The sequence below is a fragment of the Priapulus caudatus genome, unplaced genomic scaffold (genome assembly GCF_000485595.1).
Source record: "Priapulus caudatus unplaced genomic scaffold, Priapulus_caudatus-5.0.1 Scaffold84, whole genome shotgun sequence".
Taxonomy (NCBI): Eukaryota; Metazoa; Priapulida; class Priapulimorpha; order Priapulimorphida; family Priapulidae; genus Priapulus; species Priapulus caudatus.
In genome coordinates this window covers 202,336-218,942 of record NW_014577145.1, presented here as the reverse complement: position 1 = coordinate 218,942, position 16,607 = coordinate 202,336, and the positions used below count along the sequence as shown (strand labels likewise).

At 41.0% G+C, this 16,607-nt stretch overlaps 1 protein-coding gene across 1 annotated transcript in view; it reads right to left on the bottom strand.

Moving 5' to 3' along the window:
* LOC106804708 (cyclic nucleotide-gated cation channel alpha-3-like) overlaps nucleotides 1-10,500 on the bottom strand; it is a 101,000-nt gene extending 90,500 nt beyond the window's left edge. Inside the window, 1 exon segment of the mRNA XM_014805998.1 lies at nucleotides 9,204-10,500. Coding sequence (XP_014661484.1) covers nucleotides 9,204-10,500 — 1,297 coding nt within the window.
* Between the last annotated feature and the right edge of the window lie 6,107 nt (nucleotides 10,501-16,607).

The window sequence follows — 16,607 nt, the reverse complement described above, 5'->3', positions numbered from 1 at the left end:
GATAGATAGATAGATAGATAGATAGATAGATAGATAGATAGATAGATAGATATATAGATAGATAGATAGCTAGCTAGATAGATAGATAGATGCATGGCAGATGTAAATAAATATGTAGACTGACTAAAAGTTAATCATATAATTTAAAGTAAACTTACATTTACATGAAATTAGAGTTTATATTATTTCCAAATCGTGCCTTGTAATTAAATTTAAGATTGAGGAAAATTTCCAATTTCGCAGCTCGAAACAAGATTTTGAATGCGATTACGAGGTGAATGTAAACACTAGTGATTAGCTACCCTACGATTTTATACTAACTATATGTAAGCAATTTTAGCTACCTGTATACCCTTTATCTGCGGTTGTTAATTGGTCAATTGGTTTATGGCAGGCTGAAATTGTTCGGAAGGAAAATAACACGGCAACCTAATTATGACTACCTGCGTAATAGAGGCTGCCATATGTCACGATGTATTTTCTAATATGTACGTCAATATTTTTATACCGTATACCCATAGTTCCACTTCCGTAGCTGAACTAAATGATCATTTGTGTAGCGTTATACCGATTGTTAATGGTTTCTCTAAAATCCTTTACATTCTTTCATGATCTTTCTACATGTCTAGTTTTCCTTTCCTTTTCTCGTTCTCGTTGTTTAAAAATGTCGTCTGTCAAGACAGCTCATATACAAAAGCAAGACATGCGGCGCTTACTTACGTCCATAGCCACATCCAAGCAATGCAATCGTGCTGAGTGCACACAGAGGACAATATTTGCCAAACGGCAAGCGCAACAGCGCGAATATGAACGCGATGGCTCTACGTTGGATAATTTTAATCTGGCGATTTACTATAAGCTTTATTGCGTTTCGGCGGCATGTATCGTATGTATGTTATGCCATCAATCGTTGGCTTTAATTAATCCTACCCGGCCTGTCATAAACCGGTGTTTGTCAAGCTGTCGTGCGCGGCAGTTTCCAACCACAGCCTGTTTAGATGTATAGCTTATAGAAATACCGCGGTATAAAATTGATTTATCTTTGCGCACGCACAAGAAATACGCGTGTCATCCCTGGAGGCTCAGTTAAGTATTTCGACACTTAAAATTACATAGAATAATTGGTTGTCGTACAATTAATGCTTTGTTAATGCATTTTCTATTACAGTTTGAGGCTACGGGCGGAGTTGGAGCGAGGTATGCAGGGAAACGTTGATATAATATAGTCATGGGAAGCAAGCAATGTTTACGAGGCTTTATACATAATTACTTACTAACACACGTAATTGCAATGTTATGAGTGTGATAATAATTATAAAATAATCTATCATAAAGTATATATCTAACATATCATATATAATTTTCTTTCATAATTAGGTCCATGTAGCAAAATCACGCACATACGTGCACCCATTCGCGCACGCGCGAACTCGCGCAGGAACGCATACGAATATCGAATCTATATCGTGTTTGCGTGTTTGCGTGTTTGCGTGTGGGGCAGTGGGTCGTGCGTGCGTGTGTGTGGGGGGTGTGCAACGGAAATATTTCGAAATTCCCACGACTGCATGAGGAACGAAGTCAACGAAACAGTCGAGTGAATTACGCCTGTAGACTTCATCCATCAAAGTATCCGACGATGCACAGAAAACACCGTTTCCTACAGAAACATGTTCGACATTTTCTGCACAAATATCGTCGCAGCAGGCAGTTTTCGTTAAGTTGCAACTAAACCATAGAAGTAATATACGTGTCTCTATATATTTCTATGATACATACGATGACTATATCAAGTATACTTACGATACAAATACAATGATTTCGTTTAAAGGTTCGCGGCGTGCTTGCTGGTGCCTCATCCGATTTTACCATAATTGTGCCAAACGCGATGTCCAAACACATCTCATCAGCAATTAGACCAGTGGCCTATTTACAAGTATTTGATAAGTGACTTGTACTCCCCCCCCCCCACACACACACCATTCCTCTTCTTCTAAATTGCTCATCCTACGTATACAATATTTCTAGGGGTTTAGTGTTGGCAGCCGAGCTGAAATCTCACAATCAAGAGAATGCGTGCTGCTATGTCATCTTACAATACAGGACATTACTTAAAATTTACAGAGCAAAGCATCGGATATAAAGGTGTTCATGTACTGCTGTATTCATGTTCGCGTCTATAATGGTGCCCGCACTATGGGCATTATTATACAATGGAATTGCTCTGTTAATAAAACAATAAAAAAGATACTGTTTATGGCCTGTAATATTATATTACATATGTATAATAGCCTTATTACTGCATTCTCCCGATGAAAAGCTGTTAACATTTTTCGCAGACACTCTACGAGTTCTTGATATCCACAAAAATGTTCCAACAACGCCACGTTGAGCAAGTGATGAATGTAGCTCGAAAAATGTAAACAAAACGTCATAACCATTCATTCTAAATTTAACTAAGCGTGCGCAGGCGACAATGTCTAGTCTAGTCAAACCTAGGATAGTAACTTCGTACAACAGCTAAATATAAACCTCATAATAAACTAGTATTGAGAACATAATAACCTCGTACTCAAACCTATACTTTCGTTTAAGGGATTAACAAGGTTATCAGAGCTTCGGCTTAATTATGCGTTATATTGCATGCCCTAACGACGCACATATTTATACGTATAGAAGTCGAGTCACACGCGGAGACGCTGTGTCAACACTATTCCGCACAGAAAAGTGGAAAGCGCCGACGCAAACATCGATCGATCGGCAAAATCGGAGTTCGAACAAAAAGCTTCTGTGCTGAACCTATTTGATCAATATATCCTATGCAAAAAAAAACTTGTATAGAACACTACTTTGCGCAGATACATTGTAGATTTCGGAGAAAAACAACTTTAAGACAGAAGTGCGGGTAAACCACCCTCTTGTGCCTCGAACGATTTCAGTGTTGTCATTAGGTTTAGCCTATATTTTTATGGCATGGTGCGTGTAATTCGCTGTGACAACATATTTAAGACACACACACACATACTCACTCACTCACGCACGCGCGCGCACGCACGCACGCACGCACGCACACACACACACACACACGCGCGCGCGCGCGCGCACGCACACGCACACCAACACACACACACGCATGCAAAATCGTGAAAATATCAAAGCTCCTAAGTTGGTCACGTAATATATATATGGAGGATTACCCAAGCGTAGCGAGGCTGAAGGGTACGACGACAATTTTCAGAATTTTCGAACACACCGACGCCTACGCACGCACGCACATACGAAAGCACGCACGCCCGCTACAATCTTCTATTATGGACTCTTGATACAATATGTATTTTTATGGCCTCATGCGTTTTGTCACGACACGCGATCTTAAGTATACCGTATAAGGCCTGTACCCAGGATTGGTCAAAGGGGGTACCAAATCAGAGGTGTGCGTGTGACTGCGAGCGCCAAAGGCGCGAAGCGATGTTAGGGGGTCCGGGAGAATGACCCCCCGGAAAAATTGTGAAAATTTGCTTTAAAATGGTTCATTCTGGTGCATTTTAACAGTTTTCTTCTGGGTAAAATATACCTAGCCCAACTATCTAACTATCGAACTCCAGTCCCTTTAGATTCGACTTTTTTATGGTATGGTGGGGAGGGGGTTCCGGAACCCCTGGAGCCCCCCTTGGGTACGGGACTGCGTATCTAGACTCTAGAATCAAACCGCAGCAGCACAGAATATTAACATCTGAACCTATATATGCAGGTACACACATTTGAGATTTAGATTTTCTATCGAATAAACGCTATAACCTTATTTTGTTTCGGAAAAAGTTCACATTAAAGCATGTAAAATTGATCGCATTTAAAATTAAAAGTTGCACGCTACGCCTTAAGCAAAATGGATTTTGATGAACACTGACGAATCCCGAGATAGATTCCCATCTCTCAAGATTTGGCAGACGATGATTTTACTGCATGAATGCTGCCACCAATAATTGATAAGTCATTATCGCGCATGGCACAAAACACAAACGAACCAGCGTCCTATTTATGTACAATATGTTCATTGCATTCACATGTGCCTCAATTGGTTGTTAATCGTGAGTAATAATCGTAGTTATAATTTCTAAACGCAATAACGGTTAGTAACGATTGTAATCTCGGTCAGTCACTCGCAGAATCATGGATTAAATACCGACCATATAGTGGGCAGCCACGACATCCTATTTAGGAAGACACAATAGAGATACTATCAAGAGCTAATAAATACCAATGCTAAGGTATTATTAGCTCTTGATGCTATCATTTTGATGCTATGCATGTAGCGTTTGCAAATCGCGGCGTGCGGAAATTGCGGTACGAGGAACTTCGAGCTTTAAGCATGCAGCACACTTCACCATTTTCGTTGCTCGTACAGGCAATTTTCGTGGTCGGCAATTTTTGTTGCCAGATGTTGTAGCTTTAACCCATTCATATACAGTTATCAAATAAAGGAAATATAAAAATGTTATCAATATTTCTGTTACTTAGGCCTAGGGACCCTATATTTGTATATTTGTATTTTTGTATGTTTGTATATTTGTATATTCAACATTTCTGTTACTTAGGCCTAGGGGCCCTATATTTGTATATTTATATTTTTGTATGTTTGTATATTTGTATATTTATATTTTTGTATGTTTGTATATTTGTATATTTGTATATCTGTATATTTGTATTTGGCCCATTTTGAAATCATGTGACGGCAGCGCTAATTTTGATTGGTCTGCGAGTGATTTTGTTGCCGATTGCCGTGGTGGCTTGGCGCACACTTTACCACAAGTTGCCACCACGAGCAATTTTCGTGGTGAGAAATCAAACCGGTTTGATTCTCGGCAACTCGTGGTCACCACTAAATTTCCGTGGTGAGTGGTCGTTGCCGGCCCCCGCACACTTGGCCATTTTTGTGGTGACCACGAAAATTGCCTGTACGATCAAAGAAAATGGTGAAGTGTGCTGCCAGCTTTACTATTACTATTACTGAGCATTTAAATGCGCAGTGTATTATCCTTTTAGCAACCCGTATGTGAGTGATTGATTCACGAAACGTATGCACGCGCGGTGATATTTAATGCTCAATTAACATGGTCTGCTTGACAGCTGTCGGCTATGTTGACTCGCTGGAATTAAACGGGGCCATTCGATCTCCATGAATATTTATCGGTATCTTTGTATTGCGTAATAGATGCATGCTTGCCTATGCACACGCTTCGTTGCGTTTATAGACGGGGATCAATACAGCGCTACCTAACCGCTGATTGCAACAGAAAATGGTGTGCGCAGAACTGCAGCTATTCTATGCTTAGATTGCGTGTATACACACAGTAGTCCTGGCGTTATCGTGACCGGTCGGGAACCATGACAATGTACGTAATAATTTATTTTCAAGGACGTGCGAATTTATCCGAAGCCCGATCCGATGAAGCGGGAACCACTGTACTAACGTCATATAGTGACATCAGTAAACGTATATATATATATATACCACTATTTTATTTGGTTCTGTGGTTCTCGTGTTATTTGTGTGAATAAATATGAAAAATGAATACGGTATGCAATTACTCCCAGAGGAAGATCGCTTTAATCAGAATTAGCCATTAATCTGGGTATCATTAGCATCGTTTTGATAACACTCACAACAGATTACCTATTCATAAATAATGCCGAATTGCTCAATGTAGTTGCTATAATAAGGCTTATTAGCCAATCTTGGCCAAGGTCAGTCAATTTGTTACTATTTTAGGCCAACATTAATCCACGACATGGACAATTCGCATGTTATGTTCTTATAGTCGTGTCATACAGTTTGTTCAAGACAACTCATGTGCGTTATTTACTTTACGTTGTTACAAGTGTACTATAAAATGTAAATGGAATGAATCAGGAAATTAGCATAATGACGGAAATCAAAGATTTTTTAAATGACAGACTGTCGTTATCATTTTTTATAACGCTGACGCCAAATCCAATTAAATTTCTGATAAAAAAAACATTTGAAATTGAAAATTGTTAAAAAAAAATTGAAATTTAATTGAAATATCGAGACTCCTAATAGCCCTAGACACCTGGTTGCTTAGAGTCCTAATTGCGTTCCAAGCATCACTGCCCCTACCCAGGATGAAGGCGTTATTTTATTAGCAACATCTTATTAGCTTGATTGTAATTATGCTTTTATTCATTTCTGAAAGTATTATATAGGAAGGTTCGTGATTTCATATGTATATGTGTATAGTATTATATAACTAGAGCACTCGGAGAGCACAGACCTTCGCCAAGGCAGCTCAATTCTGTCACTGTAAAGATTTTTATGAATTAATTAATTGGATCTGGATCACCACCAAAATCTAATCAGTTCTAAGTTAGCCCATTTTTGACCTATCCTGAAAATGTTATTAATTAATTCACTAATTAATTAATTGGATCCGGATCACAACCAAAATCTAATCAGTTCTAAGTTAGCCCATTTCTGACCCTACTTCCGAATTTTTATGACAATCCGTCATAACATTTTCAGTTAGGCTGTACACAAGAAACCCACAATCTCGCCCTCTCTGGCGCGGTTGGTCCCTGCCAAAACGTACGCATGATGAACAACGCTCGGCTGCCACCCCTTGCGGAAGGTAAAATAATGTGTACCTGTGCATGTTGTTGTATTCAGTAAATTAACCCCCGTGTATTATAGTTGTATGTGGGATATATCCGCAATCTAGGATAGCCGCATATATTTCATATAAATTTCTTAACTCAGACTTGATGTTTTGATGTGAATATGAGGATAATATATATATATCGCTTATCACCCCCGTACTGTAAATCAAAGACTCTGTTATATATATTGATAAGTTTGTAATTTTAAATTCTGGATTTAAAACCTTTTTACACTTTTTCGTATTTTTGACTTTTCGGGAACTTGTGGCTTGATTTGCACTCGGTATTGTGGCAGCAGTTTCTTATTAGTTGTAAAATACGTTTCACCTAAGTGTATATATGCTCCCAGCCCTCAGCGTAAACATCACTCGGATCTTTGTATTAGTATGTTCGGTAATATAGTATATAATATATATATATACTTATTATATAATATACTGTACACTATCACACCTATATATACCAAAGATATAACTAACTCAACTGTCAGCCCCATCAACAACCCCCGCCACAGCCGCACATACACAAATTAATTTTCAGTAGATAAATCCACGTTATAACGACGGTTATGTGAATAATTAATAAAAATGAATCTATCTCGAACGTTGCCAGACCGCATAACAAATAACGTTATATAAAACGTTTTTACAGACGTTATTAGAAAACGTTGTAATAACACGCTATCATATCCATATTTACGTTATATAGAACGTAAAAAATACGTATACATACAACTTATTGTCATAACGATTAATACAAAATGATAATACAATAAGTTTTTGAGCGGTTAGCTAGTGGCCGAAGGTCAATTTGAGGTGTTAAATCAGAATTAACAGACAGTACCACTAACATAGTCCGCATGCGTTTGGCACGGTCTACTGCATTTTACACGACACGCGGGCCTAAACATAGGCCATGGACAGATTCATTCTACAGCAAAGGCCCTCATCGTACGCAGGCCCATGCCATTTCCGCACAATTAACCGCACCGTATTATACATATACGTTTGTTTGGTGTCTTACAATTTTGGCGTACACACATGTATTTAATTCAAGAGGCAGAGTAAACGATAGGCGCTTTTATCGCTCTTGATTTATATAAATACTGCAATTACACGCATGATATTGAACATATGGTCGTAACGTGTGCGCATAAGATATGATCTACAAAACGAAATATCATCAAGAACATTAATAAATTAAAGAACCTTCGTTTTATAAGTCTGATTGATATCATACTTCTCGCACATGACTCTTGCTCATTTTCAACGTTAATTGTTGTTATTAATTACAAATCAACCTGAATTCGTCATTCCGTCTGCCGCGCGTCGTCTCTCGACGCGCTCTCTTTGTGCTTTCAAGTTTCGCTCTCTATATGTGGATGTGCATTGATTATTCAGCATCGGAGAAACATAATTACGATCTTTTCCGCAAGAATCGGGTAACCTTATAACGGCTAACTACAATACATATGCGGTATTTCACACGAACAATAATGGAGAATAATGATTAAAATATATCAATAGATAGAATTATCCATAATAGTTATATATGTATATATATATAATATATAATATAGTAATATTATATATCTAAAGAGAGAGAGAGAGAGAGTGGAGAGAGGAGATTAGAGAGAGATGGAGAGACAACGTGAGAGAGAGGATAGAGACCATTGGAGGGCAGACAAGAGATGAGAGAGAGACGAGAGACAAGAGAGAGAGAGAGAGAAAGCTGATCCCCGCCCACGCACCCGCACCCCCGCAGAGAGAGAGAAGCGAGAATAACAAGGATGAACGAGAAAGAACTGAGAGGAAGTAGACGAGGGATGGATGAAGGATGGATGGACAAGTGAAATGAATGAATGCTAGATGATCCCGGGGGAGTGGTGGCTGGGTAGAGGTGTACGCTGAGTCAAGATACAGGGGGCGGGTGATTCGGGCTTGGGCGCGGATGCGACAGGCGGGCAGGCAGGCGCGGAAAGCAGGTAGTTACGGATTTGCAGACCGATGACCAACCGACGGACGGAACTGATAAATTGGATAGATCGGCGCCGCGAGCGGGACGACAGATACGAACGAGACGGACAGACGGGCTGGAATGAAGGATTAGAGGGCGGCGCGGAACTGAAGACGGAGCAGACAAAACAGGTTGATAAATAGCTAATAGACAAGAGTTAGATAGATAGATCGTATGATGGATAGATGGATGAAGAATTAAATGGATGGATAGATGGAGTAATAAATGGATAGGTAGATGGATGGATAATGGATGGATGAATAAATAGATGAATAGATAGATGGATGTGATAGATGAATAGAATGATGGATGGATGGATGATGGACTGGTATGGTGGAGGATGGGTGATGATGAATGGATTGATGATGGATGGATATTGGATGGATGTAGGATAGTATTGGATGGATGGATGAATGGATGGATGGATAGACTAATAGATAGACAGATAGATAGGCAGGTAAGTATATATACATCCTACTGCTACGAAACTAATCACACGACGTTGCAACACTCACCTTGGAACTCCTTCCTGGCAGCACTAACATTGGTCACAATGTTGCTGACGTGCCCCAGAACGGTGGCGAACAGAAATAGACCGAATATGATCTCGAGGACACAGAAGACGTACTGGGCCTTAGTTCGTGGCTGCGGTAGATCGCCGATCATCGTCAATGCCCGCGTGCTCCAATAAAACGAATGCAGGTAATTGCGAAGTTTGTTCTCTGGCTCGCGTCGATACGACCAGGAATCGTAATCCGATCCAATCTTCGCCGTGATTATGAAGTAAAAGCAGGCGTTCCAGTGGAATATCGCCAGCAGGGTGTGGATGAGATTTAGCGTGCGCACGACGTTTGGATAGTTGGTGTGACGCTCAGTGCGATCTAGGAAACCCCAGAATCGGTAGATCTTTACGAGCCGAAATCCTCGCAAGATTGAGCAGAAGCCGATGGACAAGTACAAAAAGTCCAACGGCACCAGACACAAACAGTCGATATAGAATCGCGTACAATTCATGTAGTGCTTGCGAAGTTTAACTGGGTCCGTCGACAGGACGCCGTCTTCGAGATAGCCCGTCCTAAAGCCGACACCGACGTCAATAATATAGATGAGGTCCGCGAGGTAATCCAAGGAAAACCACACTATTAGTGTATCGTGTGTGATTTCGTCAAATGCGAATCGGTAAACGAGAATCCAGAAGTTATACAGAAAGGCCATGCTCATGATGCTCGACCAGTAGTAGGCGAGACGCCCGGAGGGGTCGAACACGAACGTCCAGCGACTGCACCAGTGGCGTTCGGAGCTGGACGTCGACGTCTCCCATTTCTCGAACTTCTCCCGTATCTCCTTGCGCCGCTGCTGTCGCTTCTGCGGGCTGATCTCGGAGACCGACTGGAAGTGCGCCTTGTTGACGTACGACACCTCCTCCTTGGAGTACCTCTGCGGCCGCCGCTCGGTCATCGACAGCTTTCGCGTGAGAATGTCGACGATGCTCTTCTGGCGGCGTGGCAGTGGCTTCGGGCGAGCGCCGTCGAGTCTCGTGCTCGTCATTCGCGTAAACACGGGCGACGGCGTTCCCGTCTTCGCGACCGATCCGGCCGAACTCAGCCTCTCTCCGATGAGCTTCGTCCTGTCGTCCTGACCGGCGGCACCGCTGCTATTCTTATCGGACTTCGGTCCGTTAGGCGTATCTGGTGGCGCCGGGTGGCCACGGAATGTCGGCGAATCGGACTCTTTACTGACGGCGCCGTACTTCTGCTGACCGTTCTTCTCATCCACGACCAACACCTCAACGCACTCTACGCCGCCGTCCATCGCTTGATCGTCGCTAAGAAGTTCGGCTTTCTCCTCCTCCTCCTCCTCCCCCTCGCCTTCCTCCTCCTCCTCCCCGTCGTCCTCCTTGGAACATAACGTATACTTGACGGATTTCCCCTCGTCGGGTGAAATTCGCCTCGTATTAATCGCCGTTGTCATGCTGGCGTCTGCATCTGTACACACACGTCGGCAGCTAGCTGTCGTCTCACGCGCTCCGCCTGTACGCTCCACACGGTCGAAGAAGAAATGCAGATCCCACTACCCTACACCCCGCTGCACAGCGATGGAACGAACGCCGGGACCGTCACTGCTATAATCTATCAGACGTGCTCGCAATTACCCAGGACTAATTACTTCCCGCGTCCGTTCAGTTGTGTGCCAAGAGCCCTGCCGATGTCCACTTATCTAGAACCGCCTGACCATGAGTTCGCACTGAAAAAAAATCTACGTTCGCATAAGCAACGGCGTCCTTCCAGCTGTCCCCGTCTCGCCCTAATGGGTCGGAATATGGTTCCGGCAAGATCGATGGATTCGACAGCGATGTAGACAAGGCGTTGACAGAGAGTCATATTCCACATGCACCGCATAAGCCGATCTTCGCCAGGCCATCATACGCAAATTCATGTCGAACACATATCATCGTGCAGACAACGCTTATCGCTGCACGGCGCTTTCCGTGACACTCCGCCTCCGAACTCGCGCGTGCATCATCGTACAAGAGATGACAGTGAGCAGCGGTGTCGTCATTGTGACGCTTTGTGCGAATATATACACGCTAGGCATATGAGTGCTGTTGCAGCAGTAGCTACTACACCTGCGCGATGCGTGGCCTATGCGGGAGCCTGAATGGCTGGCCGTACGCTTCACCTCGCTGTTCCGGAGTGCACGATAGCAAAAAGCTCGATTGAAAATCGTTCATTATTGGGCGTTTAATTGGATGAATTATGCAGTCGCGAACACGTGCAGATGTGTGTGCATGCGAAAAGCTTATAATAGCCATCACAGTTGAGAATATACAGCGCATCACGGTCCCCCAGTAGCATCGGTCCTCCCTAGATTGCATTTTCTTGGCCCTATACTATATTATTGATTACGTCGCGCTTTCGAAAGCGTGCTTGTCGTATTGGTTGGTGTTATCCCCCACACAAGCCTTAGCTTGTCGGATTGCAGTTGCAATATTTCTGCGGTAATTACATGCACTACATTTATCCGTTGCTGCGCTACTAACAGTAGTGTTCGTATGCTTTGATCTTCCAATCACAATTGGCTAATGCGATCTTTCTATAAATACTACGAGATCAACAAAATGCAATGAGTACATATAGGCGTTCACACGGAAGATGTGAGTGTGATTGTTTATACGGAAAAATACGGGTGAAATATGACAAGCATATAGATATAGAATAGCAACACATAGATATAGCAACACTTTTGAATCTCAGTAATATGAATAATGTAATAATAAAATATAATAATACTTTTTAATTTTTAGTAATAGTTAGTTATTTGTTAACCACACTATAAATGTGTTATATGTTTTTAATGTAGAAAACTTGATTACTTTACGATATTAGTTCGTTAATTACGAGATACGATAGTCGGAAAATGAGTTATACGAGATTTATTTAAGCTTTAAATGAATTATCATGTTTTACCAGGTTATATAGGTTATACATACATAACATTATTATGGTAGTTATTACTACAAATTATAATTCAATTATCATTGAAATTACCTTTGGTTAGGGGTTTATTGAATTTAATAAAGTCGATGAAATTCTGTTTCAATATAATGCTAGTGCAGCTGGACATAATTCAATGTAAAGCGCAGTCTTGGAGTATAATATTAATCCAACCTTTAGGGTGCGCAGAATACCGGCAGATATGTTGCGCTAAAAGAAATGCATTTCTGTGACAATGCGAAACAACATTTTACCAGATTTATCCTGGTCATGTGAAAATTGGTATTTCCTTTTGCTCGATGAAGCCAATTCGTTGTATTCGACCAGCTGTGTCTGCATAATTACTGCTTTCGCTATGCGTCGTCTGCGAAAGATTCATTCACGTTTACGTGTTTTGATCATTTTTGTCATTCTACATTAGAATTCGTTTTCTTCTTCTCTAGTTAATTGTAAAACTAAAACTTGTTCACAGCAATTCACAGTATTGATATATCTATTCATAACCTTGTTACGGTACAGCTTCTTCGATACAGTCTCTTGGAGTTTGAAAAATACTATATAGGATGTTTTGAGGTTATGAGGATACACATATAAATGGTTCAGACCATGACATAAACATGACGGACACACATTACTGCTTTCTCTAATGATAAAATAAATGTAATTGTGAAATCCTAAGCAGCAGTATGTAACCTAGCAACGTGAAAAGATAAACTCTTCATAGTGCATGTGAACACTGTGCAACACCGACCGCAATGAGAGTTGTGACGGCTGTGATTCAGCTGTACGGGGGCGAATTAGATCAGAATTATTTAACTGACTGAAGAGTACGATTTTAACCGAGAGGTGACGCCACTTACTGGAACGTGAGTCATAGATAGTCGAACGCAAATGAGATCATAATTATGAGATGTAAGCTTGCGTGAGTCATCACCGTGCATCGCTTGAATGTTGGGGAAGACGCTCAGATCACTGATCTCTACTATACTAACTACTCTACTATACTACTTAGTATAGTAGAGATCAGTGGCTCAGACGCATAGAGTGAACGTATTGCGTGTCTTCGGTGGGTATACGATATAACAACCACCGGTACTTATTACGCCGGGAGGGACATGTGGAATGTGAAAATTCTGTAGTGCTGCAATGACTGAACACAACAGTACTAGATGAATTTTGAAAATTTTTAAGTCATCAGAATTCATAACTCGTAAATTTCTATAAATAATATATATATAATTTAATATATATAATAATATGGCTAGTAGTGATCCTAGGCTTGTTTAAATGGTCAGAAATAAGGGAATGGAATGCCGAGTAAGCAAATTTATATCGTTGAATCCTACTTGTGAAGCTAGGCTGGTAATGAGTAAGCAGCAATGTAAATAATAGCCTTTCAACGATAGGTACTGGAAACTAGCTTAATTATGCAGTCCATGTTGGGCTGGCTGTAGTAGGGACACTGATCACGCGCTTTGATTGCCTATTATATATAATCACAGATTCAAATGATTCTCGAATTGAATGATTCTCAGATGATTTTTGGGTTGATTATGTTTTTAGACTGATATATACGATATTAAAAATTGCACATGGAGTATGCGCATGCGGACAGAAACTTCCACCTACAGCTTAGTTTTAGTATTACGGGCAATAAGTATCGGTGGTTGTTACATAGTGACCACTATCTTCTTCATCACTAACTTCTCCCTTTCGCTCTTTATATATATATATATACACATATATATACAACACAAACAAAATATGTAACAGGGACGAACGACACGGACGCACTAATAATTCTTCGCAACGAAATCAATAGTCAGGCCCCAGCTGTACTATGAAGGGGAAGACAAGTGATCTATAGTGGTCTTTCCCATTATAGCATAGCTGGTGTCTTATTATTGATTGCCTCTCCAATTATCAGGGCGTCCATGTCGTCCTTACCAAAATATATTATCACGTACGAACGCGGCACTGTAGTAGGAAACGCGTTGCATAAACATTTTTGGTTTTACCTCTGACTGTATTCGTACATTGTTAAAGAGCATTTATTTTCTCTATTTACCGTATTAGAATATACTGGGCTGTGGTGTCGCATAATTATCTAACCATGTATGGTTGGGTGGTGGCAGTTAGTGATTAGTAGTAGCGCTCTCTCGTTGCCAGTCTCGGGTCGCGTTATTTGATTCTATGGTAGATACAGCCTGTAGCATCGGCTGTATTTCCTTCTTTTATATGTCGTACACGTGTTGAATAAAATCCGTAAAATACTGTGAATGATTGGTCATGGTTGTGTGTGCAGCACTAGAGATGATAAGCACTATAGCGATATAATCAGAAGTGAATAATAATATATTTATCTTTTATTATTAGAGATCTATTATTATTCACTCCTGATATACTCACCGTGTGTTGCCTGCCCCCCTCTCTCCATTGCTGTGACCTCACTGCAGTCATTCGAATCTGAACCGGACCGTCTCTGCGGAAGTGCCACGAGCACACATAACGCGAGGTCAGCTTTAAGACGTCACACCCAGAGGTCAGTGGAGGTCAGAGCGCTGACGTCATTGCCGCCATCACGGAAGCAGCCGTGACGTTAAGAACGAAACGAGTTATCCTCTTGACTATTACCGCCAAAAAAATGCGAAGTCGCCAGATACCCTTGCTAACCACAAGAGTAGCGAACGAAGAACTATTTGCAATAAGGTTTGCGCGATGTATCCAGCAAGGTTTTACAGAAAGCGAGTTGTTTCGATTTATTTGGGAATCCGAGCTCATATTGTCAGAAACCACAATCTTAACATGTTATTTATTCCGTACATATCATGATGTAAGTTATATATTGCACGAAATATTTGGTTACCACAGGCACAATATGTCTGAAGGCTTTGATACATAATTATTCACCACCCTATCCACAATATGTCCATACACTAAGGAAAACTGACGAAGCAGGGAAGAGACGGGGTAACAAAATAGTAAACGAAGGTCTGTGAGTGGGCAGAAGCGAGAAACAGAGAAAGTCGTGTGAGTAAGGGGTAGAGAGAGAAAGAGCGCTAGTCGTTTATTTCTTAGTTAACGTTCATTTTATTTTATGCAGTCAATCCCATATGTCCGAACGAACAAGCGGTAATCTGATGAATCGAATTGGGTGCATAGCGCCAAATATACGATACATCGCCACTGAAGAGAAGATTTTGTCAAATGATCTCGCTGAAGATACGCTGGGGTCGAAGCCTGCCAATATGTACCAGGGCAAAAGAGTCCTGCCTAAGCGAGAGAGCCGTGCCAACAAAGGAAACGCACGATTAGCCCGTTACACGCGTTTGCACGTGTATGCTTTTTTCGTGCCAATTTTCCCACGAGATCAACAAATCATTCAACCGTTCTATATATATATATATATATATAGCAAATAATCTATTAGCGTCAGATAATATTCACTGTAATAGTAGCTCGTACGAAATCATAAGATAAACCTTAAATATATATAATTACTATATATAATATATATATATATATATAATATATATATATTTCCGCAGCAATACTCGGTTGCCAGTTTGATGCGTTCTAGCGGCGTGCTTACTTAATGGCTATTAGCCGCTGGAATTCTGGCGGGCTCTGCACAAACTACTTAAGCGTTTACGCATACTAGCCAAAATCCCGCTGAAAGGATTGTTCGCAGTGTGCGCCATCGCTCAAATCCAGTATGTGCACCGTACCATACCGACTCGACAACACGGCGCCTCGCCTTCCTGCAGAAATCATCGGCTGGCCGGGGATACAACGCAGGTTGCGTCCGCCATTAGCCTGCCTACTAGTTTGCTGCTACTTTGTGAGTTACGCTCTTTTCCTAAATGATCAGCTGAAACGTTCATTCCTCCGTATCGCCAGATTCGGCACTTGTGCCACCATGGAATCCATCGACGTCAGTACCTGCTGGCCATCGTTACTGAACGGTGATCACCGTAAAGTAGCGACGCACAATGAATAAAAGATGAATGAGAAAAAACGAAAACGATAAATTAGCCTCTGATCGCACGATGCCATACTTGTAATCAATAAATTGTAACTCGAAAAAGTGCAGGTCTACAATCTAATTCGCTATGTAAAATGTTCCTTGTCAATATTAATTAATATTGGTGCAGAAAACGCGTATTCGCTACACAATACATTGCATTTTGCACAGCGTCAATAGCGTCGCTCGAGCGTTGCAAGACAACACCGAGTACGCATGATTACAGACCATATATATATATATATATATATATATATATATAATAATATATATTAATATATATATAGAGAGAGAGAGAGAGAGAGAGAGAGAGAGAGAGAGAGAGAGAGAGAGATTATATATTATATAAATTATATGATCATATATATATATATATTCTATCATATATATATCTATATATA